The following is a 27,508-nucleotide window of genomic DNA, read 5'->3' as shown; positions in this document are numbered from 1 at the left end:
CTCCTCATGCCGGGGCCGCCGCGCCCGGCCCGGGAGCAGGGACCGCGCCGGTGCCGGGGCCCGGGGCCGCGGGGCGGGCGGCGGGCGCTGGCTGCTCGCAGGGCTGCAGCTCGGGCATGTGCGAGCGGCGGCGGGCGGGGGCGGCGCGCCCGGCGCGGTGCGGGCGGCGCGGGCGGCGGGCGTCCTCGCGAGGCGGCGGGCGGCGCGGAGAGGCCCCCACCCGCCCGGGGAGGGAGCGGGCACTCGGCGGCGCGGCGCGGAGTCGCGCCTCGCCTCCCACACCCCCGCACACAAAGACTCGGCTCGGCGGAGGGAGCAGGCACCCGCAGCGGGGGCGCACGGGGTGCGGGCCCCGGGGACGCCGCGGCAGGGACGTGCGCCCGCAGCCCCCGGCTCCCCGCAGCCGCATAGCCCGGCCCTCAGCCCGAGCGGCCAGCGAGGGACGCGGGGATGCAGGGGAGAGGAGGGGGGATCCCCGAATGTCCCCGGCAGGGCTGCTTATAGCTCGGCCCCGTGGCATCATGGGGCTTGTAGTTCGCCTCGTGGCACTGACGGTGGCAGGTGGCTGGAGAAGGTCCCGCACCGACCCCCTATCCCGTGGGAAGGGTGAGCAGGGGATCCGACCTGGCCAAAACGAAGACAGTGCCCTAACTCGAGTGGGCTGGGGCGCATCGCCCCTTGCTGGCATTTTTCTCTGTGCCGGGGAGGCAAGGGGCTCTAGGCCTTGCTGGAGCGTGCAGGTGGGTGGGGGTGGGAATGGGGATGGGGTCAGGGTTGCGGTCTTGGTAACCGAGCTGGACTACCAGATTGGCGGCAGGGGGGTGACTGCTGGGGACCCCTGGGAATGTGTGCGGGGCATGTAGCCGCCAGGGCTTAGGCGTCTCCTCCACCTGCCTTCAGCTCGATGTCCACACAAGGCAGGAAACAGAGGATGTCCCGACGGCCAGCAGAGTCCAGCCCCCGCCCCCTCCACACACGGTCCTCTGCCAGGACCAGGGTGAGGTGGGGCGGAGGAGCCAGCAGGTGGCAGCTGCACCCTCGTCATCCCTGGCTCCAGAACATGCCAGCTGCCCGAGTCACCCCAGGACGCAGAGGTCGCCCAGAGTGGCCCCTGCACAGGGCGTGGTCAGAGCGGAACTGGCCTTTCTGGGGCCGCCGGGAATGACTGCTCGACCCAGGCACCCCCTCCTCGCAGCGACGGGAAACTTAAACTCAGTCCACGCACCTATAAAATGAAACGACATTTTGGACATTCAAACGTCCAGAGGCGGTGAGGGGATGAGCTGAGGACAGTAGCTGCCCTGGAAACGGCGCCGCCCTCTTCCACCCGAGACAGGTGGCTGGACGGGAGGCGCGCGGTGCCCTCCGGGGCCCACCTGAGACAGGGCAAAGGGCAGGGAAAAGGGATTCCACCGCAGCTCTCCTTGGAATGACAACCCCCAGGCGTGTTTTGCGTGGGAAGTGCCAGCAGAAGCTTGCAAACTCCGCGAGCCTCTCTCTGGTTTCTTTGTGTGGCCTCCCCTCCTGCCTCCTCCACACCCTGCGGTGCCAGGCCCGGGCGGGAAGGGACGAGGGCGGAGCGCACCGCCGCGCCCGGTTCTCCAGCCGGGGAGGAGGAGCCAGCCGGGCGTCGCCGCTAGCCGCGGCCACCAGGGGTCAGCAGACGGTTGCGGCTGCCCCGGAGCTGGGGAGGGGGCTCGAGCGCGGGAGGGGCGTCCAGGAGTGACCGCTGGATACATTTCCTCATTAAATTTTTTTTTTCTAGAGTCTTGTGTGTGATTCCGCCGCAGCTGTCCCGCGCCTTTGGGTGTGGACACGTGCACAGGGAAGCCCAGTCGCCCCCTTTTATTTCCCTAAGCCCAAGAAGCTTCGTTGCGACAGCGCTGGGGGTGGGGACAAGGGGGGGTGCTGCTGGAACAAAGTTTGTGGTCCCGGAGTCCGCGCCAGGACCACGCCCAGGTAGTCCCCAGAGCCGCCCGGAGCTGGGGATGGGGGAGCGTGGTGACTCACCCTTCCTCGCCTGACAGCCCAAAGGCAGGGCGGGAGGTGGGGGCGGGGGCGCCCGGATTCGGGGACTCGGGTCCCCGCCCCCACCTCCCGGGGGGTCAGCCATGCGCTCGGGTCGCCCGGCGGCCAGGTGACAGCTCCACCCAGGTACCTGTGCCTTCGCCCGGAACGCCCGGGCTGCCACGTGCTCCGGACGCGCCCACACGGCGGAGCAACAAAGACCAGCCCAGCCGCCCGGCTGCCAGCGGCCGCCTCGACTGCGAATAAATGAAATTCCGTAGCTGGGGGAAGGAGGGTGTCGACGGGGAGGGTGTGAGCACGCGGGTGGGCTGCGCCCCCGGGACGGGGCTGTCCAGACACTGCTGCTCACCCTCCTTCAATCACAGCCCCCGGGGCTCCCCGGTGCGGGCGCAGCCCGGGTTGGGGCGCAGGTGGGACACCACTGAACCCCAAACCCGAGACCCCCGAGAGGGAGGATCTGAGCTGGCACGGGCCCTCACCAACGGAGCAAGCCGCCTGCGGGGGGAGGGGAGGCCTGCCAGAGGCCAGAGGTGTTTTTTTTTTCTTTTAAGGTGCGATTATAAATATATCCCGTGGATTGCTATTTCAAACAAACTTGTCAATCTGGGCTGCAGCGAAAGGCGATGGAGGCAGCTCTGCGTGTATTTCGGGCGGTGTGACTCATGAGCAGTACTTGGCGCCCCTAGGGAAGGGAGGCTGCCCACCCCCGCACTGCTGGGGCGCGCACCCCTGCCCGACGCCCTGGGGCTGGGGAGACCCTGTCCTCACCGTGCCACCGCTGACCTGACCCCTGTCCAGGGTGGCCGGCTGTTGGGAGCTGGGTGCACGCCGGGCACACGTGAATGGGGGAGCATGCTCAGTGTAGGGGGGTGCACCCACGTGTGGCCTGCCCTCCCCCCACCTCCGTTTGAAGTCGGAGAAACAGGTTTTCCAGTAGGGTAGAAGCCCCGGCTCAGGGATGCACACCCTCGGGGAGGTCCCCGGGACCTTGGGCAGAAGCGGGCGCGATGGGCCCTCAGCAGGGCGTCGAGGCCTGCTCTGCGTCGGGGAGAGGCAAGGGGGGCGCAAAGACACTGCCTGACCTCCTTCACACCTGGGCGTCCATGTTGTGGCCAAGGGTGTGACCACACACGCGCGCACCTGGACACGGAGCTGTGGCTCCCTGTGGGGAGCAGGGATGTCGGGGAGGGATTCAGACGCCCAGGTCACCCCACCTAGAGATACAGGGATAACCCCCTAAAGCACACCCCCTTAGGGATTCCAGCTCCTTCTTCTCTTCCCTGAACCTCGGCCGTCCCTGAAGGCTTTGGGACCACAGGTGGTAGTGGCGGGGGACTCGGCGAGCGCAGCAGCTGAAGACCCCCGGCTGCAGGCCCCACCGCCCGTCCGCGCCCCGCGCCGCCGCGGCCCCTTTAAGCGCCCCCGCCCCCCGCCGGCCGCGCTCCCGGCTTCCTCTCTCCGGGTCGGGGGACGGGGGCGGCCCCTCCTCCGGGGGGCGGGGTCTGCGCCGCTTCCTGCAGGAGGGGGCGGGGAGAGCGCGCGGCGCGCGGCGGCGGGGCGGCGCGGGGCGCGCGGGGCGGAGGGCGCCCGAGGGCGAGCGGGGCGGGCGGGCACGGCGGGTTCCGGGCCAGCCCCGGGCGCGGACGGTTGGCCGGGCGCGCGGAGCCTCGCCGGGGCCTTGCCGGAGCCGGGCCGGGCAGCAAGGGGTCGCCGCCGCCACCGCCGCCGCCGCCGCCCGGGCCCGCCGCCCGCGCCCCCCACGCTGGCCCAGAGGGCTGCGGCCGCGTCGCCGCTGAGGATGTCCCGGAAGGGGCCGCGAGCGGAGGTGTGTGCGGACTGCAGCGCCCCGGGTAAGCGGGGCCGGGCCGGGTCAGGGGCGGGACCGCGCACCCAGGCCCGCCGCCGGGCGGGCGCCGGGGCCTGGCGGGAGCGCGGTGCGCGGCCGGAGGACGGGGCGGGGCGGGGGGCTGCGGCCTCCGGCCTCCTCCGGCCCCCGAGGCCGGGCCGCCGTAGAGTCGTGTCCTTGGGTGGAGGGCCGGCCCGAGGGGGCCGCTCGTTCCCTCCCTCCCGACCCCCCACCCCGCCAAGTCCGGGGGCTGGCGAGCAAAGACGTTGCCGGCGCCGCTCCCACCCCTCAGTCAGAGGGAGGCGGGCAGCTCGCTGCCTCCCCACCTCCATGGCGGTGTCCAGACGGAAGCGCCATCCTGGCTTGGCCAGAGGGTTGTGGCGGAGGCCGGCAGGGGCTGAGGAGGTGGGGGGCAAATGTGGTTTTTGTGTCCTCTCGGTGCCGCCCCCGCGTCTTGCACCTGCTGCTCTCATGGTCGGCGCGACCGCTGGGCTCGCCAGAGGGAAGGAGGAGGCATTTAGGGTCCTAGGGCTTGGATATAGTTTCCTGGGGAGCACAGAAGGGGGTGGCTCCTCCTAGGGTTCTCTGCCCCTGGCTCCCGAGGCTGAGGCCCCTGGCAGGGCCTGGTTCAGGGAGAGGCCACGCCTGGGCATCCTCATCCCCAGGCCTGCTTGTCGACTGGGAACAGCTGGCCTCGCCTTTGCCTAATTCCCCTGGTGAAGCCTGCTCGGAAGGCGGCCTCGATCTGCTCCCCTAGCCCGGTCTGGCCAGGCTGGTTAGGGGACAGTGGCAAAGGGCTGTCTGGATTCCCCACTCTGCCTGCTCCCTGCCGATGCGTTTACGTGGTAGTTTTCTTCTCACCAGCAGTCCCAGGCCTACTAAGGAAGTGAGGGACAGTGACCTAAGGGGTGCCCCTTTCTGAAGGGAATGGACTCAGCCTGCCCAAGGGGCTGGGAAGAAGCTGGCTTGTGGGAAGCTTAGACAAGGAGCCGTCTCCCCTGGAGATGCTTGGGCAGGCTTTTGGGGGTCTGTGAATGTGAGGTGCTGCTCTGTGTGCCACCTCTTTGAACGGGAGCCCATCAGATGCCCTCCCATTGGCTCTGTTCCCCAAGCGGGGGGCTTGGAAACGGGTTACCTGGCCAAGGCAACAGTCAAAGTGCTTTGTGAGTGGCTTGGAGGGCCCTACTGTAGGAGGGAGGGGTGTCCATACCCCTAATTACCTGGGAAATATCACACCCTTCCCCCTCTGGCAGGCAGGAGTGGGCGTGGAGGGTGAAGGAGAGACCTTGTCTTCTCTCAGCCCTGCACAGGGGTGGGTGTAACATGGTCTGGGAGAGCAGGGGAGGTGTGGGCTGTCTGGGTTTTAATGCTGACCTTGCTTCCTGCACCCCCAGTGACCCATGGCAAGGCTTTGCTCCTTCTGGATCTCTGCTTCCCCAGTTGTGAGGCCCAGAAGTTAGGGCAGACTCTGGCGTCTGAAGGCCTCCTGCTGTCCTGGCTCCTGGTGCCCAGAGCCCATGTGTCAGATGTGGGAGCTGCCATCTGCCCCAGTACAAACTGCAGGTCCCTCTGCACCTCCTTTTCCCCAACCAGGAAGATAGGGAGAGGGTACAGGTGGGGAGGTGGACAGGAGATTGGCAAAGCCTTATTGGTCCTCACATACGTCTGGGACCTGGCGGCTGTTCCCAAGGGTGTGGTCACAAATTAGACCTGCTGACTGCTTGGGACTTTCTTGGGCCACTGGCCCGTGGCATGGAGCAGTATTCGTGTCCTGGGACCTGTGAATGCACAGGGTTGAGGCCTGAGGGGTGCAGCAGTGTGGGGTCCAAACCCAGGCCACCCACCTCAGTGAGGCTGCCACCCAGCGGAATAGGCTTCTCTTGCAGGCTCCCCAAGATTCCCCAGTCCCAGGAGTGGGCCAAGGCCCCCTTTTAGGTAGTTCACTTGGGGGGTTATGGAAGTACAGCCAGCCCTCAGGGAACCCACAGAGGGCAGGAGTATGTGGCAAGGCGTGGCGACCATGACAACTTGTGCCACCTCGTCAGGTGGCTTCTGTGGCCCTGTCTGCCTAAATGCGAGGGAGTCAGGAGTCAGGTCTCTCCCTGGAGAATGCTGCCTGCTGCCCACCCCTCTGATCTCCAAGGCAGCCTTTCCACAGCCCAGGGCACAGGAGGGAGCCCTTGACATAGCTGTCCTATGGGCACCTTGGATGAGCAAGTCTGGCCACTGGTGGGACGGGGGCCATGTGTGGAAGGACCCACAGTCTCACTGACCCCTTGGTAATGGAGAACGGGGGCTGGGACAAACAATCCTGCTTAGGTGTGCCCGCCCCTTCTCTGACTCCCTCCCGCAACAGAAGGTTGTCCACACCTGCTTCAGGACGGCCCACTTTCCCCTCTTGTCTGGTGAGGATTGGCTCTTTAGTTTAGGAGTGAGGCCGGAGCCTGGTGTTGATAAGCTCGTCTGCGGGCCCTTGAGGCCACTGTCGCTTCTGCAGTGGCAGGAAGTCACTATGGTAGAGGTCACCGTGGGTTCTGCCTGGCAAGCTCTATCTGGAGATGCCTGCAACCTGCCACATAGACCAGACCACAGCAACTGCAGAGCCAGGGCCTGGGTCAGCTTATGGGTCCTCTACAGTCCCCATCCCTGCTGCCCAAAGTGAGGGCCATGGAGGCTCTTAGCGGCAAGGGTGCTTTAACTGTTAACCACAGCAGCTGGTAGACTTGAAACCCCATGTGGTCCTTCTCTTAGGGACTGACACATGAGGAGCTTGGGGGTTCCTTGTCCCCAAGTAAACCCAAGGCTGCATGGGTAGACATGGTAGGTAGGACGGTCAGGGTGCATTTCGGTCTCCAGCATCCAGGCCATGGTACTCTCCTGCTTCAGGTCATCATGGAGGACCAGGAGGGTTGCCCCCACAGGCTGGGAGAGGGGACCAAGCCTGGGCCCTTGGTCACTGCCACATATCCAGGAACTCTCTGTGATATGCCATCGCCTGGGGCCCTCAGGAGCCATGAAGCTGGCTTCTCTAAGCAGCTGCTCTGTTGGAGCACAGACCTAGGGAGGAGGCCTCGGGGCATCCCGTTTATGATCCTGGCCTGGGCGGCTCCCCACTTACAGGAAACCCCACCATTTCAGTTAGAGGAATGTAGGCTGCATCATTTCCGGCTTCCTGCCTGCACTGCCGGAGGTAGCTGGCAGGCAGACCCCTGACCCAGTGGTGTTTGGGGTGGGGGAGGTGGCCTTCCCTGCCTGGGAGCCTTACTGTTTGACGCCAACATGCCCCAGGCTCCCTGCCTTCTGCAGGTGGCTGGTCCAGCTTTGCGGTCCAAGGAAGGCATATGGTGGCACTTTGCCACCCCTTTCCTGCCCTGTTTTGGGGAGTCCCTAAAGCAGCCTGTACCCAAGGACTAAGCCCTCTCATTCACTTCCTGTGTTCTGTGGCTGGACCCCTAACTCAGTCTCCTCACGGTTCCCTGGCACACTGATGGGAGTCCTTGGCAACAAGGACCCTACAGTCACCCCATGCTTAGGAGTAGCCCTCGTCACCCCAAGCCTGTCCCTGCCCCCAGGGCCACCCACTCTGGACATTCTGAGCACCATGGGGAAAGGCAGAGAACCAGCTGTCCCCCACCACACCCCCGCCCACCCCCAGGCCCTGACTTCCTGAGCAGGCGGGTGAGGGCCTGGGCAGAGCACACTGTCCTGGGAGAGTGGCTCCCCGCCCCCACGGGCCAGCAGCACACAATGGCAGCTTTCTCCCCCATGACCTTTCCGCAGCCCCAGTTATAGGCAGCCGCCTCCTCCCCTGTCCCAGGGGCCCTGGCTGGGTGGTATCTCTGCTGCCCTTGGGAGGATCCTGGGTGCTCCCACCAACCCTGGCCTCCTTGTTGCCAGGGTTCACTTCTCCCCAGAGGAACCGAGCTCCTCTGGGGTCTAGCCCAGCATGGCGGGCTCTGCCATTAAAAATGCCCAGACCTGCCTCGTGCCCCTTCTAAACCTTGGCCTTGTAACCTTGAGCCAGCCCTCTGACCTCTCTGAGCGCCCCATCTCCTTACTTGGAAGGCGGGGACAGCATCTCCCACCTAGCTGTCATGTGTAAAGCCACCTGGTGGGCACAGGTCGGCTCCTTCGCCCTGCTCATCCTTCTTGGGAGGAGCTGCAGCCTCCCCCCATCAGTGCTGTGGCAGGAGACCACCTGACACACCCTCTCAGCTACCCACATCAGGGGTTGGGGGGTAGGAGGCTATGGAGGAGCTAACCATTAAGCCAAGGTCTTCCTAGGCCAAGGACACAGGGATAAGACAGCAGGTTTGCTCCTTGGGGAAAGGCTGGAAGACTGCTAGCAGTGGCTATAGGACAAGCAGCTGTGACCACTGAATGGGCCCTAGAGATCATATGTCCCCAGAGGGGCAAAGTCCTGTCGTTCCTGCCTGTGAGCCCTAGGAGCAAGCCCTCAGTGGTCACCCTGGGCCTGCTTGGTGCTCCCAGCTCCTAGCTGCTGAGGGCAGAGCAAGTGAATGTGGGAAGTACCAAGCGGGCGGAGAAGGGCTTGCCGCCCTCTGGCTCTGGTTAACCCTTGCCCCTGCACCAGCAGACCCTGGCTGGGCATCCATCAGCAGGGGTGTGCTGGTGTGTGACGAGTGCTGCAGTGTGCACCGGAGCCTGGGACGCCACATCTCCATCGTCAAACACCTTCGCCACAGCGCCTGGCCCCCCACGCTGCTGCAGGTATGCACACAGGCCAGCTAATTTCTCCTTCCCTGAAGATGTGGGGTACCCAGTACTGGCTCAGGATCCCCCTTCCCCACCTACAAACCCCCAATACACTCCGGAATCTTCAGCTTGCAAGGGGTAGCAACCCCCTGGGCAGAGCTAACACTGACTCTCCTTACCCACACAAAAGCCAGCTCTCGCCTGCTTCCTGGCCCATCCAGGTGGTGCTCAGTCGTGTGGCCCAGCTGGGTACCACCTGAAGTGCTTGAGGTGGCCTAACTTGATAGAGCAGTAGGGTGCTGTGTGCAGCCCCAGCAGGCACTGGGGCCATGTCCCCCATGCCCAGCACGCAGTGGGCGCTCACTCACTTGGCATCCTTTCCCCACAGATGGTGCACACGCTTGCCAGCAACGGGGCCAACTCCATCTGGGAGCACTCCCTGCTGGACCCCGCACAAGTACAGAGTGGCCGGCGCAAAGCCAACCCACAGGACAAAGTCCAGTGAGTGTGGCTGGAGGGGCGGTAGGCAGGGTGCATGGGTTTGGGATGCACAGCCGGGTGGCCACCTTCCATTCTGCCGCCCACTTCCCGTGTGTGTGCCGTACAGCCCCATCAAGTCCGAGTTCATCAGGGCCAAGTACCAGATGTTGGCATTTGTGCACAAGCTCCCCTGCCGGGATGACGACGGAGTCACCGCCAAAGACCTCAGCAAGGTTCGAGGGGCTCTGCCGTGGAGAAGCGGGTGGTCACACCTTGGTCAGCCCAATCCCTGATAGGGTGGGGAGGGCAATTTCTGTGCCAAGGTATGTGTGACCAAGGTGCCCTAGCTCCCAAGTGGGCACATGAGGCCACTAAAACCCATGGGCTGCCTCTCAGAGCAGAGCCTTGATATGTCTATCTGTGAAATGGGGAAGCAACAAGAGCATCCAGCCCATGAGTGACACGTCTTCCTAGGATAGCATGTGAGCACACAGCAGATGGTGACTGGTGGTAGTTATTAGTTTGTTTTTTTTTTTTTTAAAGATTTATTCATTTTTATTACAGCCAGATATACACAGAGGAGGAGAGACAGAGAGGAAGATCTTCCATCCGATGATTCACTCCCCAAGTGAGTCGCAGCGGGCCGGTGCGCGCCGATCCGATGCCGGGAACCTGGAACCTCTTCTGGGTCTCCCACGCGGGTGCAGTGTCCCAATGCATTGAGCCGTCCTCGACTGCTTTCCCAGGCCACAAGCAGGGAGCTGGATGGGAAGTGGAGCTGCCGGGATTAGAACCGGCACCCATATGGGATCCCGGGGCTTTCAAGGAGAGGACTTTAGCCGCTAGGCCACGCCGCCGGGCCCGTTATTAGTTATTTTTAAAAGATATTTATTTCTTCAAGGTAGACAGTGATCCTCCATCTGCTGGTTCATGCCCCAAATGCCCACAACAGCCAGGGCTAAGAAAAAAAAAAAACTCAGGCATCCCACATGGGTGACCAGACCCACGCACATTGAGCCGCTCCCTGAGGCCTCCCAGGGTGCATTAGCATGAAGCTGGATGGGAAACGGGAGAGCTGGGCCTCAGACCAGGGACTTTGATGCGGGAAGGGAGCACCCCCATGCCGCACCTCAGCTCCTGCACCTGGTTTGCTCCTGAAGGCAGTCATTGGCAATTCCTAGTGGGATACCCTCTGTCCCCCCGGACATACCAGTCCCTCAGAGCAGGAAGGTGTGCAGGGAGCAGCTGGGCAGGCCTCACGCACACACGTGCAGTTATTGCACACTCCACTCCTCACAGCAACTGCATTCAAGTGTGCGGACCGGCAACCTGGAGACGTGTCTGCGCCTGCTCTCCCTGGGCGCCCAGGCCAACTTCTTCCACCCAGAAAAGGGCACCACCCCTCTGCACGTGGCTGCCAAGGCTGGGCAGACACTGCAGGCCGAGCTGTTGGTGGTGTACGGGGCTGACCCTGGCTCCCCCGATGTTAATGGCCGCACACCCATCGACTATGCCAGGTGAGAGGGTCAGTCGAAGGGGGAGGCCTGCAGGGTGGGGGGCAGCGTGCTACTAGTGCAGGGCTGAGCCACACCTCTCCCCACAGGCAGGCGGGGCACCATGAGCTGGCAGAAAGGCTAGTTGAATGTCAGTATGAGCTCACTGACCGACTGGCCTTCTACCTCTGTGGACGCAAGCCGGGTGAGCAGAGCATGGGGCAGGGCAGGTCTCTCTGGGCCAGGCAGGTGGGACCCAGACACACCCCAGCAGCAGGTGCCATGGTGACAAGGCCGGCTGGGGAACAGTGTTGCTAGGCAACCGGCTCCTGTGAAATTGCTGCAGGCTCTGGGCTGCAGTCAGGAGTGGGGGTGGGCCTGGGCCCAACTTCCAGCCAGCTCCCAGGGCTTTTGGGGTGGCCTAACCACCCCCCAACGCCTTCCCATTGTCCCTTTTGGGTGCCAAGCCCTGCTTGGGTGCTGGGGTGAGCTCTGAGCCACTGAGGCCACCTAGCACCAGTGACTTGGCATTTTTATTTTTGTTCAGATCACAAGAATGGGCATTACATCATCCCACAGATGGCTGACAGGTAAGGCCCCCCTCTTTCTTCTCCACAGTGCCAGGGGCCTGGGACTCCCCTTTACCCCCCACCACCACATACACATCTGCCCCAGGACAAGAGGCAGAGGTATTTCACAGCCGGGTCCTCACTCCTGGTAATGAGCCCAGTCAGGTAAGGACTGTCAGCTTGGCACCTGGCTGGCACTGCCTAAGCCTTGTGCCTGTCCAGGGTGCTAGAAAAGACCCCTGTGCCAGGAGGGTGGATTGACTGCTGGGTGCCAACCCTACCCCAGTACCTGTAGTAGGCAAGCCTTTGCAATGACAAGGTGGCCGGCTCTGGGGGCCTGACTCTCTCAGGGACTGCCAGCCAGGCCCTGATGGTACACTCAGAAATGAAACAGGGGCCATGGCCCAGGGCTCCAGTGAGGTGTCCCTGCCTCTAACTTGAGAAGCAGGGACAGCCCCATTGGTGGAGACACCCCAGGCACTCATCCAGCTCACGAGATGTAGCTGGCGCCACCTGGTGGCCATCTCCAATCTGTTTTTCTTGCTGTCAGGCTGTGCTGGTGGCCAGAATTCCCAGACACTTGCTTTCATGGGTATAAGTTGGTGTGGACAGGTGCTGATGGTCAGGCCTGGGCAGCAGGAATCTCTCAACCTAGACCTCCTCTTTAAGACCCCAAGACCCCCTTCCCCTTTCCTCTGCTCTTATTCTGTTGGGGGGCAAATACCCCACACTTGGGCACACACTCAAATGCTAGCTGTGTGCGATCTCTGGGCACCACAGACAGACTCGATCCATGCTCCTGAGGTCATGATAGAGAGGTAGCCAGTCCCAGTGGTCACTGCCCACCACAGGCGAGAAGGCAGGGGCAGTGGGGGTCAGAAATGCACACCAAGTCAGGTGTCCTTGGCTCAGCACTAGGAGGTGGTCAGAGACCAGCCCACCCACCCCACACACCTCAGCAGGAGCTGGGATAACTCCCAGCGTGGAATGTTCTCGGTCATGGCTTTATGGCTTGAGGCAGGCTGCTCAACCTGAGTTTTGTCACCTTCTCCAGATGCAGGGTTGACAAGCTCTGAGGAGGATTAAATGACAAACACGAGGCTTTGAGCCTGCATTGTGAGGCGTGCTTCCTGTTTAGACAGAGCTGGGATGAGCCCTGTGCACTGGCTGTCCTGATGGTCATGCTGAAGGCAGTACAGCCAGATGAGTCAGAGAAACACTAGGTTGGCCCCCACGGGGAGAGGGAGTTAGAGCCACAGAGGGGATGAAGCACACTCTTGAGCAGGTGAATGGGCCCCGAGCGTGGGTGGTGCAGTCGAGGCTGTGCACGTGCGCAGTGGGGTGTGAGCGCCACCTGAGGCATAATTGCTGCCTCTGTCCTGTTCTTCCCTCTGCTGCCTTCCTCTGGACTTAGATCTCGGCAAAAGTGCATGTCTCAGAGGTACACTGAGCCCGCCAGCATGTGGGCCGTGGAGGCGGGAGGAGTGGGGGGCGGGCGTGCAGCACTGTGGCTGGGGTCTTATACCCGTGGGATTCCTGCATGTCTAGAAGGAGGCTGCCGCCTGGCTCTGATCACCTCTCACTTTTTGTTTTTCCCTTCTATCTCCCTCCTCGTCCCTAGCCTGGACCTCTCCGAGTTGGCCAAAGCTGCAAAGAAGAAGCTGCAGGCAGTGAGTACCCTGATGTGTGAGCCCCCACCCCAGCCCACGAGGTCTCTCCAGGACCTCCGCTCTCCCCAGCTCTGCCTTCCAGCACCAGGGCTTCCAGGGCCTTGTCCCCACCTTTGTCCTGCAAAGAACTAACTGCTCTGCCTCCCTCTGTCCTCTCCCTCCTTGGAGCCTGGTACATGGCCTCTACCTTCACTCCAGGTCTCAGGCCACAGGGGCTGGGTGGCAGCAGGGGTTCAAGCCTTTCCCCTGGGGAACTGGTCCTACCAGTCCTGGGGTCCCCCATGTGACAAAACCTGGTCCCCACTGCCCTGGCCTGCAGCTCAGCAACCGGCTTTTTGAGGAACTTGCAATGGACGTCTATGATGAAGTGGACCGGAGAGAGAATGATGCCGGTAAGCTGGGCAGTGTTGGGGTGGGGGCTGCTTAGAAGCCTGGGAGCCCACCAGGTTGGGCAGCTTCCCAGAGGGGCCTAGTGCAGACCTGGCAACAAGGCAGCCTGCTCCTCTGCCTCCCTCCCTTGGCCAGCCCCTCCTTGTCTGGCTGCCCCCACTTTGCTCCTTCCTGGAAAGGCATTGTTGTGCCCTCTCGCTAGCCTGCCCTGCCCTGTTTGGGCCTAGAGCCTCCCCACCTGTGTTCAGGCTTGGGGGGCAGGGGGAGCCTTAACCCTGCACCCTGAATGATGGCACAGTGTCCTTCCCCCTCAGTGTGGCTGGCTACCCAGAACCACAGCACGTTGGTGACAGAGCGCAGTGCCGTGCCCTTCCTGCCTGTTAACCCCGAGTACTCAGCCACCCGGAACCAGGTCAGGGGGTTGAGGGTGGACTGGGAGAGGGGGTGGTATGGGGAGCAGCCTCCACTGGGGATCTCTGTCTTCCCAAGGAGCTCCCTGTGGCATTCTAAGCCAGCTGGGGTTCAGCCCGAGAAGAGGGCACAGCTTCATGGTCATGTCCCCTTCCCCCTGTCCCTCGGGTGCCAGCTTGGGCCTCTCTGCCTCCCAGGGGCGACAGAAGCTGGCCCGCTTCAACGCACGGGAGTTTGCCACCTTGATCATTGACATCCTCAGCGAGGCCAAGCGCAGGCAGCAGGGAAAGAGCCTCAGCAGCCCCACAGGTAGGCTGGGTTCCCTTGGCAGGCAGGCGTGGCAGGTTGGGACACCCCTAGTGACTGGCCCTGTTCCCACAGACAACCTCGAGCTCTCCGCCCGGAGCCAGAGTGACCTTGACGACCAGCATGACTATGACAGCGTGGCCTCGGATGAGGACACCGACCAGGAACCCCTGCGCAGTACCGGTGCTGCCCGCAACAACCGCGCCCGGGTCTGAGCACTACCTCCCACCCCCAACTCCGACCCAGCCCAGGGGTACCCGGTGCACCGCCCACTGACTGGTCCCACCACCTCTACAGAGCATGGACTCCTCAGACCTGTCCGACGGGGCTGTGACGCTGCAGGAGTACCTGGAACTGAAGAAAGCTCTGGCCACCTCAGAGGCCAAGGTGCAACAGCTCATGAAGGTTAACAGCAGCCTAAGTGAGGAGCTACGGCGGCTGCAAAGAGAGGTCAGGACCACAGCCACAGGGGCGGGCACCCCATCCCCTGCCAGGACCCCAAGTTTGATGTTCCTGTATCTGCCCCTAGATCCACAAGCTGCAGGCAGAGAACCTGCAGCTCCGGCAGCCTCCTGGGCCAGCACCCACACCCCCGCTCCCCACTGACCGGGCAGAACACACACCCATGGGGCCTGGTGGTAGCACCCACCGCAGGGACCGCCAGGCCTTCTCCATGTACGAACCCGGCTCTGCCCTAAAGCCCTTCGGCGGTCCACCTGGGGACGAGCTCTCCAGCCGGTTGCAGCCTTTCCACAGCACCGTAGGTGCCCCCAGTCTGCACGGGGAGAAGTGGGGAGGGGGACCTGCCCACCCCAGGGCCTGGTGATGTTCACTGTGCTGACCCCACCAGGAACTTGAGGAGGATGCCATGTACTCAGTCCATGTCCCTGCTGGCCCTTATCGGGTAAGTGGAGCTTGGGCAAGGTGGGTGCAGCTAGGTCCTGTGCCCCAGGGAGTGTCAGGCTCTCAGGTGGACGCCCAAGCTTAAAGATGGCTATCAGCCTGGGGTCCCCACCCTAGCTGGAAGCAGGCGGAGATGCTGACTCCAGCCCGGCCCTGACTTTCAGATCCGGAAGGGGGTATCCACCTCGGCTGTGCCCTTCACTCCCTCCTCGCCACTGCTGTCCAGCTCCCAGGAAGGAAGCCGCCATGCGGTAAGGCGTGCTTGGCCAGTGCCCCAAGGTAGAGGCTGAGGGTGACAGTGGGAGGGGGCCCTGGCATGTTCACTCAACGCCCACTCCTCATGCCCTCCAGAGCAAGCTTTCACGCCATGGCAGCGGTGCCGACAGTGACTATGAGAACACGCAGAGTGGGGACCCACTTCTGGGGTGAGGCACTGGGGTTCCCACAGCAGCGCCCCCATCCTGCCTGGGTCTGTGGAGGTGAGCAGCCCTGGGGCTGATCATCTCTGCTATGTGGCTTTGGGACAGGCTGGAAGGGAAGAGGTTTGTAGAGCTCGGCAAGGAGGATGACCTGCATCCAGAGCTCGAGAGCCTGGATGGGGACCTGGAGCCCGGGCTGCCCAGCACCGAGGATGTGATCCTCAAGACAGAGCAGGTCACCAAGAACATCCAGGAGCTGCTGCGCGCGGCCCAGGAGTTCAAGCATGACAGGTAGGCCAGGCCTGTTGGCTCCTGCTGGGCTACGGGGAGCGGGCAGCTCCCACTGTGCCTGGAAACCTCTGAGAGCCCACAAGTCTCTTCCCCACCCCCAGCTTTGTGCCCTGCTCAGAGAAGATCCATTTGGCTGTGACTGAGATGGCCTCTCTCTTCCCAAAGGTACAAGCGCCCTGGGGTAGAGGGCAGGCAGGGAGGATGCAGCACCTGCTGGGGTACAGCCACAGACACACTGGGTGGGAAGTCCAAAGCTGGGCCTCTTGTCCCTGCAGAGGCCAGCCCTGGAGCCCGTGCGCAGCTCGCTGCGGCTGCTCAACGCCAGCGCATACCGGCTGCAGAGTGAGTGCCGGAAGACGGTGCCACCAGAGCCTGGCGTCCCTGTGGACTTCCAGCTGCTGACTCAGCAGGTGATCCAGTGCGCCTATGACATTGCCAAGGCTGCCAAGCAGCTGGTTACCATCACCACCCGAGAGAAGAAGCAGTGACCACTCCCAACACCCGTACCTGCACCCTGGGACCTCATTGGCCACAGGAGCTGGGCCACTCCAGACTCTAATCCTCCCCCCTCAACAGAGCCACTGGCACAAGTGCCCTTAGTGCTGCCCCCCTCCACTGGCAGCCAGGCGCCCTGGTGCCCACCCTCAAGCCCCCAGGATAGGGAGGTGAGGTGGCAGGACCTCTGTCCCCCACATTCCATGTACCTCTCCCCTGTACATAGCACCCCTCCCCTCTAGTGTGCAGGGGCCCACCAGGCATCATTCCCAGCCCCTCAGCTGAGGGTCAGGTGGAGACACTCCAAGGGGGCAGCTTCCCCTGCAATGACCCACCCCCATGAGCCAGTTCAGCCCTGCGGGGGGCTGAGCGGGGGCATCCCGTCCTCTGTACATAACCTCTGGATGTCCCTGCCCTGTAGCCACCAGCCCCCTTGCTGCTCTCCCTTCCATGCCATACAGCCCCCACCAAGGGCACAGGCTCCCAGCCTGTGTGCCGGGGACCCAAGCAGCAAACACTGGAAACCTTTTTCTCCTCTCCCTTTCCCTTAATTTTAACTTTGTGGTAACCGAGTGTCCCTGCGTGCCTGCGTGTGAGTGTGCGGGCGGCAGTGCCGTTCCGGAGGCCTGGCCCACCTGGAGCTGGGGGAGCACTGAGGGGATCAGCACTGGGGGCAGGGGACTAAAAGGCTTTCCAGCTGCAGTCCTACCCTATGCCTCTTCTCACTGCTGCCCCCACTGCATCCTTTTCTCCATGAAGCGAGAACAAGAAAACCACTTCCCTCCCTCCACCTCCCCCTCCCCCTCCCCATGGAGCGGGAGGTGCACAGGTTGGAGCGGAGGACTTGAGCCTGGGGCTGGCTCCCCGGGGTCCCTGATGCAGCTGGTGCCTGTGGAGCCGAGAGCCCCTGCCCAGAACCTTCTGGAGGCCAGCACTCACTATCACCACCTGCACCTCCTGTGCTCCCACTCTCCAGAGACCTGGGTCCCCACCACCACCACTGCAGCCTGTCGAGGCTGACGTCAGCGCCCAGCAGCTCTTGTCCCTGTCCTGCCTCTTCTCCCCGGGGGCCAGGCCCTACCTGTGTGGTGGTGGGCTGACTGTCAAGACGTGTGTCATGTACATTTGTATCAAAAAATAAATAAGTGACCATGTGCTGCTCCTGATGGCTCAGGATGGGGGTGGGAGGTTGTGGGGGACGTCAGACACCAACCTGGTAGCCGGAAGCCCAACCTGGTAGCCGGAAGCCAGTTGCCGAGACTCCATGCAGGGACTGTTGCCACACGGGGAACATCTGCCTTTTAGAAAAGGGCTTGGAGCAAGCAGTGTCTGAGCAACTGGCACCTCCATCCCACCCCACACCCCACACAAAAGTCTACCGCATCGGATGGGAGAGTGTTCGGGGAAGGCGCAAGCCCGACTCCAGACTCTACTAAAATAATTTAATTAGAAATGGGAGTGTGGGGATGGGGTGCAGCCACAGCACTCAAAGAGCAGCAGTCTAGTCCGCCACCAGGGGGAGCTGCCGCGTGCCGTCCACGTGGCAGAGGTCGTGGCCGCCCAGCGGGAGGAGCCCAGGTTGCAATGGCCAGTGCTGGGCTGGGGCAGGTCAGTCAGAGCTGTCCCCATCTGGGCCACTGTCCGGTGTGGGCGGGAGTAGAGGTCTCCGTCGTGAGCGTTTGCCCCGGCGCGGGGGCATCAGTAGCCTCCGCTTCAGCACTGCTGCAGGGGCAGGATGGGGAGCGGTCAAGGCCAGGCCCTTGGCCACCACGGGGTGATAGGGAGGCAAGAGATTGGGCAGGGAGGGGCTTCTCACCGGCTACCGTGTCCTGGCTGTCAGCGGCTGGCCCCCAGTAGATGCTCTCCCCTCGCCGGAAGTTTCGGTGCAGCCGTGTACACAGTGTGGCCAAGGTGAGCAGCACCAAAAGGAAGGTCAGGGCCATGGCTGCCCACGCGGCCTCCTCAGTGCGTGGGGTGGGACCCTGAGCTGCCCGCGGAGGCGCCGCTGCCCGAGGGGCCAGGGATGCCTGGGTGGGGCAGGCACAGCCCCTGGGGTTACCCTGCCCAGTGGGTTCCTGAACACCTGTCCCCGAGCTGGTGTTGCCGCTGGGATCCCCATGCAGCAAGGGGACAGCAGGCACACCCGGAGCTCTGCTCCCCTTAGCCAAGGCCCCCAGCGTCTCTGGTTGCTGGAGTTTCCAGCTCCTCGGGGAAGGGGAGGGAAATCTCAAGCCTGAAGGAGTGGGCTGGGGACCAAGGGCTGCCCGCAGCCCCCGCCTCTTGGCTTCACTGGGTGAGGGCCGCCTGGGCCCTCTCCAGGTCACCTCTGCATGGGGAGGCGACCAGCTGGGAGCCAGGATCAGAGCCTGTGAGGAGAGAAGCCAGTGGTGACCACCGCTGCTCTGCTAAGGGAACCCAGCTGTCTGAGCAGCGTGGCCAGCATGCCTCACCTGTGTACACCTGCTCACACACGGCCTCCCCGGGCCTGAGGGGGAAGGCCCAGGAAGCGCCTCAGAATGGAACCACACTTTCTTCTTTGTCTGTTTCCTCCACCGCCTCCTCTTCAGCCATTGGGCAGCCAAGGAGGGCTGTATCCATGCCATCTCCAGGGCCAGCCCCCAGGCTCTCAGTACCACAGGCTATGAAAGAAGTGGATGGTATGGGGGAAGATGAGGGGAGGAAGGCCCTGATACTCCTCCTCCTGCCCCATACCTTTCACCAACCACTCACCCGGTTCCGTGGGAGGCTGGAGTCAGGAGCGAGCCATGGTTTGGGCACAGAAGCGTGGGCCAGGAGGGCAAGCTGCAGCTTTAGCCAGGGGTGGGCACAGGGGTGGTAGAGGAAGGCAATCGCCTCAGGCTGCAGGAAAGGCAGAGATGTGAAGCCAGGCCCAAGTCCCTCCCGGACAAGCCCAAGTGCTCCTCTCCTGAGGAGTCCCAGGATGGCCCAAGAAAGGACGAAGGAACCTGGGGTACCACTGTCACACGCCACGGCAGATGCCCAAGAAAACTGGCTCTGCTGGCTGACCAACACTGCAAGACACTTGGGGTCCCAGCACTGCACAAAGAGGAAACTGACAAAAGGCAGCTGAGAAACTGTAAGAGAAGGTTATGAGCATTCTAGGAATCCAGGAGGATGTGAAGAAAGGCTGTTGGGAGCAAGTGATGTCGCTGGGCTGAGAGGGTGGACAGCGATGGCTGCCAGGAGGGCAGGGAGCTACAGACCTCAGCCCGAGGTAGGGCAGGTGATGGCAGTGGTGGCAGGAGGAAACATGGTGCTCACCTGCACGCCCAGCAAGCCAGCACGACTAAGAGGAAACGAAGGTTCAGAGGTCAGAAAAGGCCACTTTAAGGCCTATAAAGACAGGCGGGGGGGGCATACGACACAAGAAGGTGGGGAAAGAGGAGACAGGGTTGTTGCCGGGAAGGAGTTGAGGGGGGGTGGCACAAGGCAGCATCTCTGGAAGTGAAGGCAGGATCCCAAGACCGGAGCTACTGTGAGGGAAAACCCACTGGGCCGAAGCAGCTTTCTGACCTTGGGCAGAAAAGATCCTCAGAGTGGCTGACACAAAGGCTCAACAAGCTAATCCTCTACCTTCAAGCTCCAGAATCCCATATGGGCACCAGTTTGTGTCCCCGCTGCTCCACTTCCCATCCAGCTCCCTGTCCGTGGCCTGGGAAAGCAGTGGAGGACGGCCCAAAGTCTTGGGACCCTGCACCCACGTGGGAGACCCAGAAGTTCCTGGCTCCTGGCTTCAGATTGGCTCAGCTCTAGTCATTGCAGCTACTTGGGGAGTGAGCCAGTGGATGGAAGACCTCTGTTTCTCCTCTCTATAAGTCTGAGTTTCTAACAAAAATAAATAAATCTTTCCCCCAAAATCCTCAGGAGTGCAAGCTGACCCCACAGTTTGGGGGTGCGAAACTTAGGGCACACTCCTGAGAGCACACAGCCCATGCCTGACCAGCAGCTGTGAAACACTCATTCCCTGCTCACATATGCTCTCACAGAACACCACGTCCACCCACATCAGCAGGCCGGTTCAAGTCCAATCCTGCTAATGCACCTGGGAAAGCAGCACACGATGGCCCAAGGGCTCAGACCCCTGACACTCATGTCGGAGACCAAGATGGAGTACCTGACTCTTGGTTTGTACCTGGCCTAGGCCTGTCTCTTGTAGCCAGTTGGGGACAGAACCAATGGATGGAAGAGCTCTCTCTCCCTCTTCAAATAAATCTTTATTGTAAAAATACGGTAGCTCATACAGCTCTGTGGAATACCAGGGCCTGGGCTCGTGGTCCCTGTGCTGCGCAGGCGACTGGGACCCATGCCTCTTCCTGAGGAAGGTGGAAATGAGGGAGCTAATGCCAGGGTCAGCAGAGGAGGCCTGCAAGGAGCTGGGGGGGGGAGGTGTGGACACTGTGGGTGGGTGTGGACTGACTTACCTGCACCAGGCTCACACGTGTGTAGCTCACCCTGGGGGACACCTATACAGGGAAAAAGAAGAGAGCTTAGAACTGCTGGGCTCTCAGGAAGCTGTGTGAGGAGGGGACAGCAGGCCCCAAGGGTCAGGCCGGGATGAAAAAGTTGGCAGGGGGAGGGGCAGCAGGAACCGGCAGGGGTCGCCCGAGGCGAGGCCAGCGCAGGACCCGGTTCTCCCTTCACGCCCCTCTGACCCTCTGCCTGCCAGGACTCCTACCTGTGGGGGCAGAGGCCACAGGCCTTCGGGACAATCGGCTCCCGCCTCCTCCGCCGGCCCGGTCACCACCTGTGGGTCCAAAGCGCAAAGTTGGGGCGCTGCCCTCAGCGAGGCCCCTGCCCTCTCCCCTCTCCAGGCCCAGCCTGCCAGCCTGGGAGCTCCGCGTCCCCTGCCGGTGCCACGCCTTCCAAGGCGAACTTTTGGTAGAGCGCTTTGAAATCCCGAACCGAAGGCTTCCCGGGAACAGATTGCCTTACCTCACCGGGACCCAAGAGTCCCGCCAGGGCTGCCAGGAGAAGCAACTGGGGCGGAGGAGGAGGAGCCGCGGCCGCCATCCCAGCCCACCCCGGGGCCCGCGAGGGAGCGCGCGCCGCCCCGCCCTGCCCCTGCGCCCCTGCGCCCCAGAGCCGCCCGCGCGCTCACGTAGACCCTGGTCGCGCGCCCCGGGCTGCGGTCGCCCCGCCCCCGGCCCGCCCCCAGCAGCCGAGTGTGCGCACACGCGTCCTAAGCCCGAAGACGGAAAAGTTCGTTGCTGTGTCTGCTGTGTCTCGGGGGCTGAACGGGCAGCGGGACAAGGCAGGTGCTCACACCCTGCCTGGGGGTTCGTGCCAGCGCGAGTGGCCCCATGGCCTGCAAGGCGCAGCAGCAGTGCCTGGGTGGGATTTCTGGAGTGGGGCAGAGGGCGAGAAGCAGGATCCTTGGGGACTGGGCGGTCCAGGCGAGGAGACTAGCGTGCACCCCTGGCTCACCCGCTCACTCGTCTGTGACCTGCAGCCAGCAGAGGAGCAGGAGCGCCAAGTTCGACCTGCCCCAGGGAAGAGGGCCCCGGCTCCAGGGCTTCACTTTCCAGCCCACCCGGCTCCCACACTTGCAAATCGGGCCGCCCACGTCCCTGGTCCAGAGGAGACCGAGCTGGCCTGAGGAGTGCTTTGCTCCTTACCTCGGCCAGTCTGGACCCCCAACACCCTGCTCTCGTCGCTCTCTCAGAGGTGGCTGACAGTGGTGGCGAAGCGCCAGGCTGTGCCCTAACGGGATGCACTGGCTGGGTTTCCCCCGCAGCGGCGGGGCGGCGGCTCTAGTACCCTCTCCAGGATTTTGAGGGAAGACGGGGACATGGGTGGAGAGTACGCGCTGAAGTGTCCAGCCCCAAATTCCGGAATACCGCAAGGGCCGGTCTGTCACCGACCCACGGGGATCACCTGCCCTCCTCTCACCCACATCCCAGTATTGGAGCTGAGGAAGAGCCTGGGCATGTGTCTGCCCCGACCTCACCGCTGGCAGACGCGCCACCCTTCTCTACCACAGGACACCCGAGGGCGTCTTTTCCCTCCACTCGCTGGGGGGGGGGGGGCACTTCTTCGAGGGAGGCCTTCCCGGAGGAGGATCGCCTCCTCTTGGAGCCAGCGGGACATGGCCCGGGTGCTGGCACCCTCAAGCCTGAGGTCGGGACCGGAGCCCTTTGCCTCCACCCACGGTGCCTTTCTTCTCCCACACCGCCCCCGCGAGACGGCCGTGGAGGGGGCTGGCGGATGTGACCGAGCCGCAGTCGCCTCGCGGGAGCCTGAGAAGCGGAGCTGGGAGCTGCGTTTTGTTCACCTCTGCCTTCTGCTGCTTCGGAGCAGCCGGGAGCAGCGACGCAGGGTCCCTCCAGCCACCGGCCCGCTTAGGGCAGAGAGGTGCGGGCCTCTGGTGGCGCGCGAGCCTGGTCTCGGGGTCTCCCCAATCCCTGCCTCGGGCTCGCTGGCGCGTCCTCTCTGCCTCCCGGTGGACCTGGCTCTTTTTACCCTCTGCTCCTGCTTGTCGCAATCGCTGTACAAAGGGCCGGGAAGGGAGTTAGGGAAGAGGGGGGCGGGCGAGGATAGCGGGCCCGAACTGGCTGCCTCCTCGGGGCTGCAGCCAATCCGAAGGGTGCCCGCCCGCCCGCCCGCCGGCGCGGAAGGGCTCTGGGCCGCCAGGCGCAGCCGCGGGTAGAGTGGGGAGCTCGCCGAGGGGACTGCCCGCTGCCTGCCCGGGGGCTCCCGACCTCACCATGCCGCCGTGGGGCGCTGCCCTGGCGCTGTTCCTGGCCCTGCTCGCCCTACTCCTCCTGCTCGCCCCGCGGCTCGGGTGCCTTTGCAGGCGCGCCGTCGGAGCAGAGACCCTGCCGGAGTCCCAGGGCCGAGACAGCGAGGAAGAAGTGGACGGTGGAGGCCCTGCCGACCAGTTCAGCGTCGGGAGCCAGCGGCTGCCAGGTGGGTGCAGCCTCCTCTGTAAGCCGTCGGCGCTGGCCCAGTGCCTGCTGCGCGCGCTGCGGCGCTCGGCGGCTCTGGAGCCGGGCCCTCGCTCCTGGCTCTCCGGACCCCACCTGCAGACCCTTCTCCACTTCGTGCTGCCCGTCGGGCCGGGGCCGGAGCTGGCCCGAGAGTACCTGCAGTTGGCAGACGATGGGCTGGTGGCCCTGGACTGGGTCGTAGGACCTTGCGCCCGGGGTCGCAGGGTCACTGGCGCCGGGAGCCTTGCTGCGGTGCTGCTAGTGATCCCCAGCGCGTGGGGACGCCTCACCCGCAACGTGCTGGGCCTCTGCTTGCTGGCTCTGGAACGGGGCTACTACCCGGTCATCTTCCACCGCCGCGGCCACCACGGTTGCCCGCTAGTCAACCCCCGGCTGCAGGCTTTCGGGGACCCGTCGGACCTCAAGGAAGCGGTCACCTACATCCGCTTCCGACACCCGGCGGCGCCGCTGTTCGCCGTGAGCGAAGGTTCGGGCTCTGCACTTCTGCTCTCCTACCTGGGCGAGTGCGGCTCCTCCAGCTACATAACTAGCGCCGCCTGCATCTCTCCGGTGCTGCGCTGCCGCGAATGGTTCGAAGCCGGCCTCCCCTGGCCCTATGAGCGCGGCTTTCTGCTGCAGCAGAAGATTGCCCTCAGCAGGTGGGTCTCCCGAGCCCGGGCCTGGTGCGGATGCCAGCAGGTGTGGGCGTTTGAGCCATTTCTTCTCATTCCTCTCTAAAGAGGAAGCAGGTGATGGGTTTGGTCATCATTGCCGTCCATGAGCAAGGACTGCTGCTGGGCGGGGTGATGGTGGTGGAGAGGGCAGCCTGGCCTCTGGTGTCCTAGCAACTGCCGCACCTGGCCTGCTAGCAGTGGAGCACAACTAGCACCGGGTCGGTAGCTGACAAAGCAGCCAAGAGGGCCAAGGAAGCAATTGCCACAGATGATTTATCCAGAGTGTTTACCTACAGTCTCTGGGCCTGAGGCCATCAAGATTGATTTGAATTCTTTGGGTCTAACGAAGATTTTTGCATATCCTAGATAGGTCTTCAACACAATTAGTACAAAATATTTAAACAGACTTTTTTTTAGAAATCGTGTCGACAAACAAGACTACTCCATCAGGAAAGCTGCGAGTGACATTTCCAGCCCTTCCTAGGAGAAGTCCCAAATGGTGACTAGGAAGGAGGAGATGGGTTCTGGGATCACACTCCACTGGATTCAGATCCTGAACTTCCAGCAATTTAGCCAACCTCCTGCAGGCCTTACTTCCCTCTTCAATTAAATGAAGTTAACAGTAATTCGCTTTTTGAAAGGATTGTTATGTGAGAAAACAAAAAGGGAGAACCTGGCACAAAAATGGTGGCAATTGTGATTTCTTTCTCTGAATCTTTTTTTTTAAGATTGATTTATTTTTATTACAAAGTTAGATATACAGAGAGGAGGAGAGACAGAGAGGAAGATCTTCTATCTGATGATTCACTTCCCAAATGAGCGCAACGGCCGGTGCTGTGCCGATCCACAGCCAGGAGCCAGGAACTTCCTCCAGGTCTCCCTTGCAGGTGCAGGGTCTCAAGGCTTTGGGCCGTCCTCGACTGCTTTCCCAGGCCACAAGCAGGGAGCTGGATAGGAAGTGGAGCTGCCAGGATTAGAACTGGCTCCCATATGGGATCCTGGCATGTTCAAGGCGAGGACTTTAGCTGCTAGGCCACGGCACCAGGCCCTCTCTGAATCTTTTTAAAAGATTTAAAACTTTAAATGAAATTTTGCAAAATCTGTTTAAGAGGAAGAAAGATGGAGAGTGGCCTGGCCCATTGATGTTCTCTGCCATGTACATGCCCATGAAGGTTGGGCTGGTGCCGGATGCTGGACATCCGCTCCAGCTGACTCTCTCACACTGTGGGACCCAATTATTTGCGCCTTGAGGGCTGCCTCCAGGGTCTGCATCAACAGGAGACTGGATTCAGGAGCCAGAGCTGGGAATAGAACCCAGGCACTCCAGTGTGAGACGAGGGGGTTCTTAACCACAAGGCTGCATACCCTCCTGCTCTTTCTTTCCTGACCCCATTTTGCCTCCTGCTCTGAAAAGACCAAACCCCAAGCTCACCAATAGACTAGAGCACTGCCATGGCACCCAGAGGGCTGGCACAGTCCTGGAGCAAAGCGCCCTCATCTGGCTTCATTACCATAGTTTCCATCCCTACATGGCCACCACCAGCAGTGACCCTGGCAGCCAGAAGTAAGGGGAAGCAAAGTGAAAAGCGAGGAAGAAATCTGTGCCTGTAGGAATTGCCCAGGGACTGAAAAATCGGGGTGTGTTTGAATGTTTGCATGTGGTCTGCCATCCAGCCTGCCTTGTCCCAGTGCCAGGCTGTCTCCAGGAAGTGAAGAATAGTAGAGCTTTCCCCATTTTTTTCAAACCAGTTGCCCCCAGGCTACCATCTGAGACCCCACCAGCAATGCCTGCCCCAGGGTTACCTAAGCAAGGCCCTTGTCTTGTCTTCAAGACAGCACATTTGCTTTAAAATAAATAAAGTCCAACGAAAACAACACTCAGTAAAATGTGAATGATTGAGAGGGAGGGGCTTATGCTGGTGTGGATCTCCTGAGCCCATGAGTTATTTTTTTATTGTTGTTGTTCATAAATAATAATGTATTTGAAAGCCAGAGTGAGAGCAAGATCAAGAGAGAGATAAAAGAGGGAAATAGAGAGAGATTGAGATTATCTTTCATCTACTGCATCTGCTTCACTCCCCATATGGCACAACAGGACTGGGCCAGGTTGAAGCCAGAAGCTAGGAACTCCATCCAGGCCTCCCATATGCATGATGGGGGACTACCTTCCCAGGTGCATCAGCAGGAAGCTGGATTGGGAATAGAGTACCCAGGACTGAAACCAGTCCGATATGGGATGGCAGCATTCCAAGTGGCCGCTTAACCCACATCATCACAGTGACAGACAGGCTTCTAGCAGGTACCCTAGAGAGAGCCAGAAGTTGAGGTGAGGGGGAGGGTTCTTTGTGTAGAGCAGCATCTGTGGGGTCAAATGGCATCCCCAAGGCTGGGTGGGTAATGCCACAGATAACAGCCCTTGCTGGCCCTGTGACACAGAAAAGGAGGAGGAACTGGTTTTTGCTTCCAAAGAATGACAGTGTACATAGCTAGGCCTTCCCATTTCCCCCAAGAAGCCAGTAGATGGCCTTGCAGGCTGTTCTGCTATAAGTTCTGCTGTCAGTTGGCATTCTGGCTCTTTCTTCCTCTCCGACACCCCCCCACTCAACTTCCTCTTGCTACCAGGTATGCCACAGCCCTGGAGGATACAGTGGATACCAGCAGGCTATTCAGGAGCCGTTCTCTGCGTGAGTTTGAGGAGACCCTCTTCTGCCACACCAAGACTTTCCCCATCAGCTGGGACACCTACTGGGATCACAACGATCCCCTCCGGGATGTGGATGAGGCTGCTGTACCTGTGCTGTGTGTCTGCAGCGCTGACGACCCGGTGTGCGGGCCCCCACACCGCACCCTGCCCACCGAACTCTTCCACAGCAACCCCTACTTCTTCCTGCTGCTTAGTCCACAGGGAGGCCATTGCGGCTTCCTGCGTCCTGAACCCTTGCCTGCCTGGAGCCACGAGATCATTTTGGAGTCCTTCCGGGCCTTGGCTGAATTCTTTCGGATGGAAGAGAAGCTGAAAGGGCTGAGCAGGCGCCGGGCTTCCTTTCTAGGGGGCCGGCGGTGCTGGGGAACCCCGCCAAAGCGGGAGGTCTATCCCACTTTTAACTTGGAGGAGAGCTTTAGTTGGAAGCGATCATACACAAGGTGAGACCAGGCCTGAAACACCCTGAATACTACCAAATGGAAGAGCAGAGCTGGGCAGGTAGGTGCCCATAGGAAGACAGCCAGGACTGGATGGAAAGGAACTCCAGCTCTGTGTTGCTGACCTACTGTGGTCTCTGAATGGATCTTCCAGAAAGTCTGCACTCTCTGTACCCTGTACAGAACTGCCCATGCTGTTGTTCAACATGGTCAACAGCAGAGCATTGCTGGCCACTGTCACCAGTCACTGGCTCAATAAGCCAACGAATGACACCTTCCAAATTCATGGGCCTAGAGAGGCAAGCACCCTTGGTAGCAATGGCTATAGGGAAGATGCGCTTATGCATGCCACAGCAAGGCTGTGTCCCACATAAATAGCTCAGTGACCCTGACTGTTGAGCTGGGGCCACTTGATATAGAAAGGGCAGGATGTGTATGTCTCGGTCCCACTTCCTTCATTTGCTCTGTGGTTATGGTGCACAGCTGTGACTTACTGCATTGGCAGCAGCTCCCCCAGTTGCGTGACTGCTTTGGAGGAGGGCAGCAAAGGCAGGAAGTGGGGTGCTGAGTCTGGGTTGGTAGAGAATGTGAGTGCCTATGTCTGGACTGCTAAAGGGCATCCCTCAGAGGAGCTCTGCAAGGCTGGAATGGGGCTTTATCCTGGGCCCCCAAATCTCATCCGACAGCCCAAGGACATTGCCTGAAGACCAAGGGCTCTCACACATGGCC

At 61.8% G+C, this 27,508-nt stretch overlaps 3 protein-coding genes across 6 annotated transcripts; 2 read left to right on the top strand and 1 right to left on the bottom strand.

Annotated features, from left to right (window-relative positions):
* Nucleotides 1-3,549: 3,549 nt before the first annotated feature.
* GIT1 (GIT ArfGAP 1) lies at nt 3,550-17,183 on the top strand. Of its 3 annotated transcripts, none has more exons than XM_058675481.1 (21): nt 3,550-3,878; nt 8,472-8,605; nt 8,979-9,091; nt 9,198-9,303; nt 10,370-10,587; nt 10,674-10,768; nt 11,111-11,153; nt 12,547-12,573; nt 12,754-12,802; nt 13,122-13,194; nt 13,507-13,604; nt 13,801-13,912; nt 13,985-14,118; nt 14,207-14,359; nt 14,439-14,669; nt 14,760-14,813; nt 14,977-15,063; nt 15,164-15,237; nt 15,340-15,522; nt 15,624-15,687; nt 15,798-17,183. In XM_058675481.1, exons 1-21 carry the CDS (start codon nt 3,827-3,829, stop codon nt 16,008-16,010), a joined length of 2,313 nt encoding a protein of 770 aa, XP_058531464.1. In that variant the 5' UTR covers nt 3,550-3,826; the 3' UTR covers nt 16,011-17,183. The 3 variants fall into 3 exon arrangements, with proteins under 3 accessions (XP_058531464.1, XP_058531465.1, XP_058531466.1); XM_058675483.1 differs by lacking the exon at nt 3,550-3,878 and adding an exon at nt 4,255-4,279; XM_058675482.1 differs by lacking the exon at nt 12,547-12,573.
* Nucleotides 17,184-17,610: 427 nt separating this feature from the next.
* On the bottom strand, nt 17,611-23,196 carry TP53I13 (tumor protein p53 inducible protein 13). Of its 2 annotated transcripts, none has more exons than XM_058676138.1 (7): nt 22,742-23,196; nt 20,714-20,782; nt 20,460-20,501; nt 18,748-18,876; nt 18,468-18,656; nt 17,834-18,383; nt 17,611-17,739 (listed from the first exon to the last, which is right to left on the bottom strand). In XM_058676138.1, exons 1-7 carry the CDS (start codon nt 22,742-22,744, stop codon nt 17,627-17,629), a joined length of 1,095 nt encoding a protein of 364 aa, XP_058532121.1. In that variant the 5' UTR covers nt 22,745-23,196; the 3' UTR covers nt 17,611-17,626. The 2 variants fall into 2 exon arrangements, with proteins under 2 accessions (XP_058532121.1, XP_004594078.2); XM_004594021.2 differs by lacking the exon at nt 22,742-23,196 and adding an exon at nt 20,971-21,135.
* ABHD15 (abhydrolase domain containing 15) lies at nt 22,251-26,931 on the top strand. The gene is made up of 2 exons (XM_004593928.2): nt 22,251-23,623; nt 26,261-26,931. Exons 1-2 carry the CDS (start codon nt 22,743-22,745, stop codon nt 26,784-26,786), a joined length of 1,407 nt encoding a protein of 468 aa, XP_004593985.2. The 5' UTR covers nt 22,251-22,742; the 3' UTR covers nt 26,787-26,931.
* Nucleotides 26,932-27,508: the final 577 nt, after the last annotated feature.

Source organism: Ochotona princeps, chromosome 17, assembly GCF_030435755.1.
Source record: "Ochotona princeps isolate mOchPri1 chromosome 17, mOchPri1.hap1, whole genome shotgun sequence".
Lineage (NCBI taxonomy): Eukaryota > Metazoa > Chordata > Mammalia > Lagomorpha > Ochotonidae > Ochotona > Ochotona princeps.
This window is presented reverse-complemented; position numbering and strand designations above follow the sequence as displayed.

Coding starts and splice junctions, on each gene's coding strand:
- ABHD15 (XM_004593928.2), top strand. CDS start 22,743: ATGCCGCCGTGGGGCGCTGCCCTGGCGCTGTTCCTGGCCCTGCTCGCC. Junction 23,624..26,260: donor CAGAAGATTGCCCTCAGCAG/GTGGGTCTCCCG, acceptor TCTTGCTACCAG/GTATGCCACAGCCCTGGAGG.
- GIT1 (XM_058675481.1), top strand. CDS start 3,827: ATGTCCCGGAAGGGGCCGCGAGCGGAGGTGTGTGCGGACTGCAGCGCC. Junction 12,574..12,753: donor CAAAAGTGCATGTCTCAGAG/GTACACTGAGCC, acceptor CCTCGTCCCTAG/CCTGGACCTCTCCGAGTTGG. Junction 15,688..15,797: donor TGGCCTCTCTCTTCCCAAAG/GTACAAGCGCCC, acceptor TTGTCCCTGCAG/AGGCCAGCCCTGGAGCCCGT.
- TP53I13 (XM_004594021.2), bottom strand. CDS start 21,048: ATGGCGGCCGCGGCTCCTCCTCCTCCGCCCCAGTTGCTTCTCCTGGCA. Junction 20,783..20,970: donor GACTCTTGGGTCCCGGTGAG/GTAAGGCAATCT, acceptor TTGGACCCACAG/GTGGTGACCGGGCCGGCGGA. Junction 18,657..18,747: donor CCAGCCTCCCACGGAACCGG/GTGAGTGGTTGG, acceptor CTTCTTTCATAG/CCTGTGGTACTGAGAGCCTG.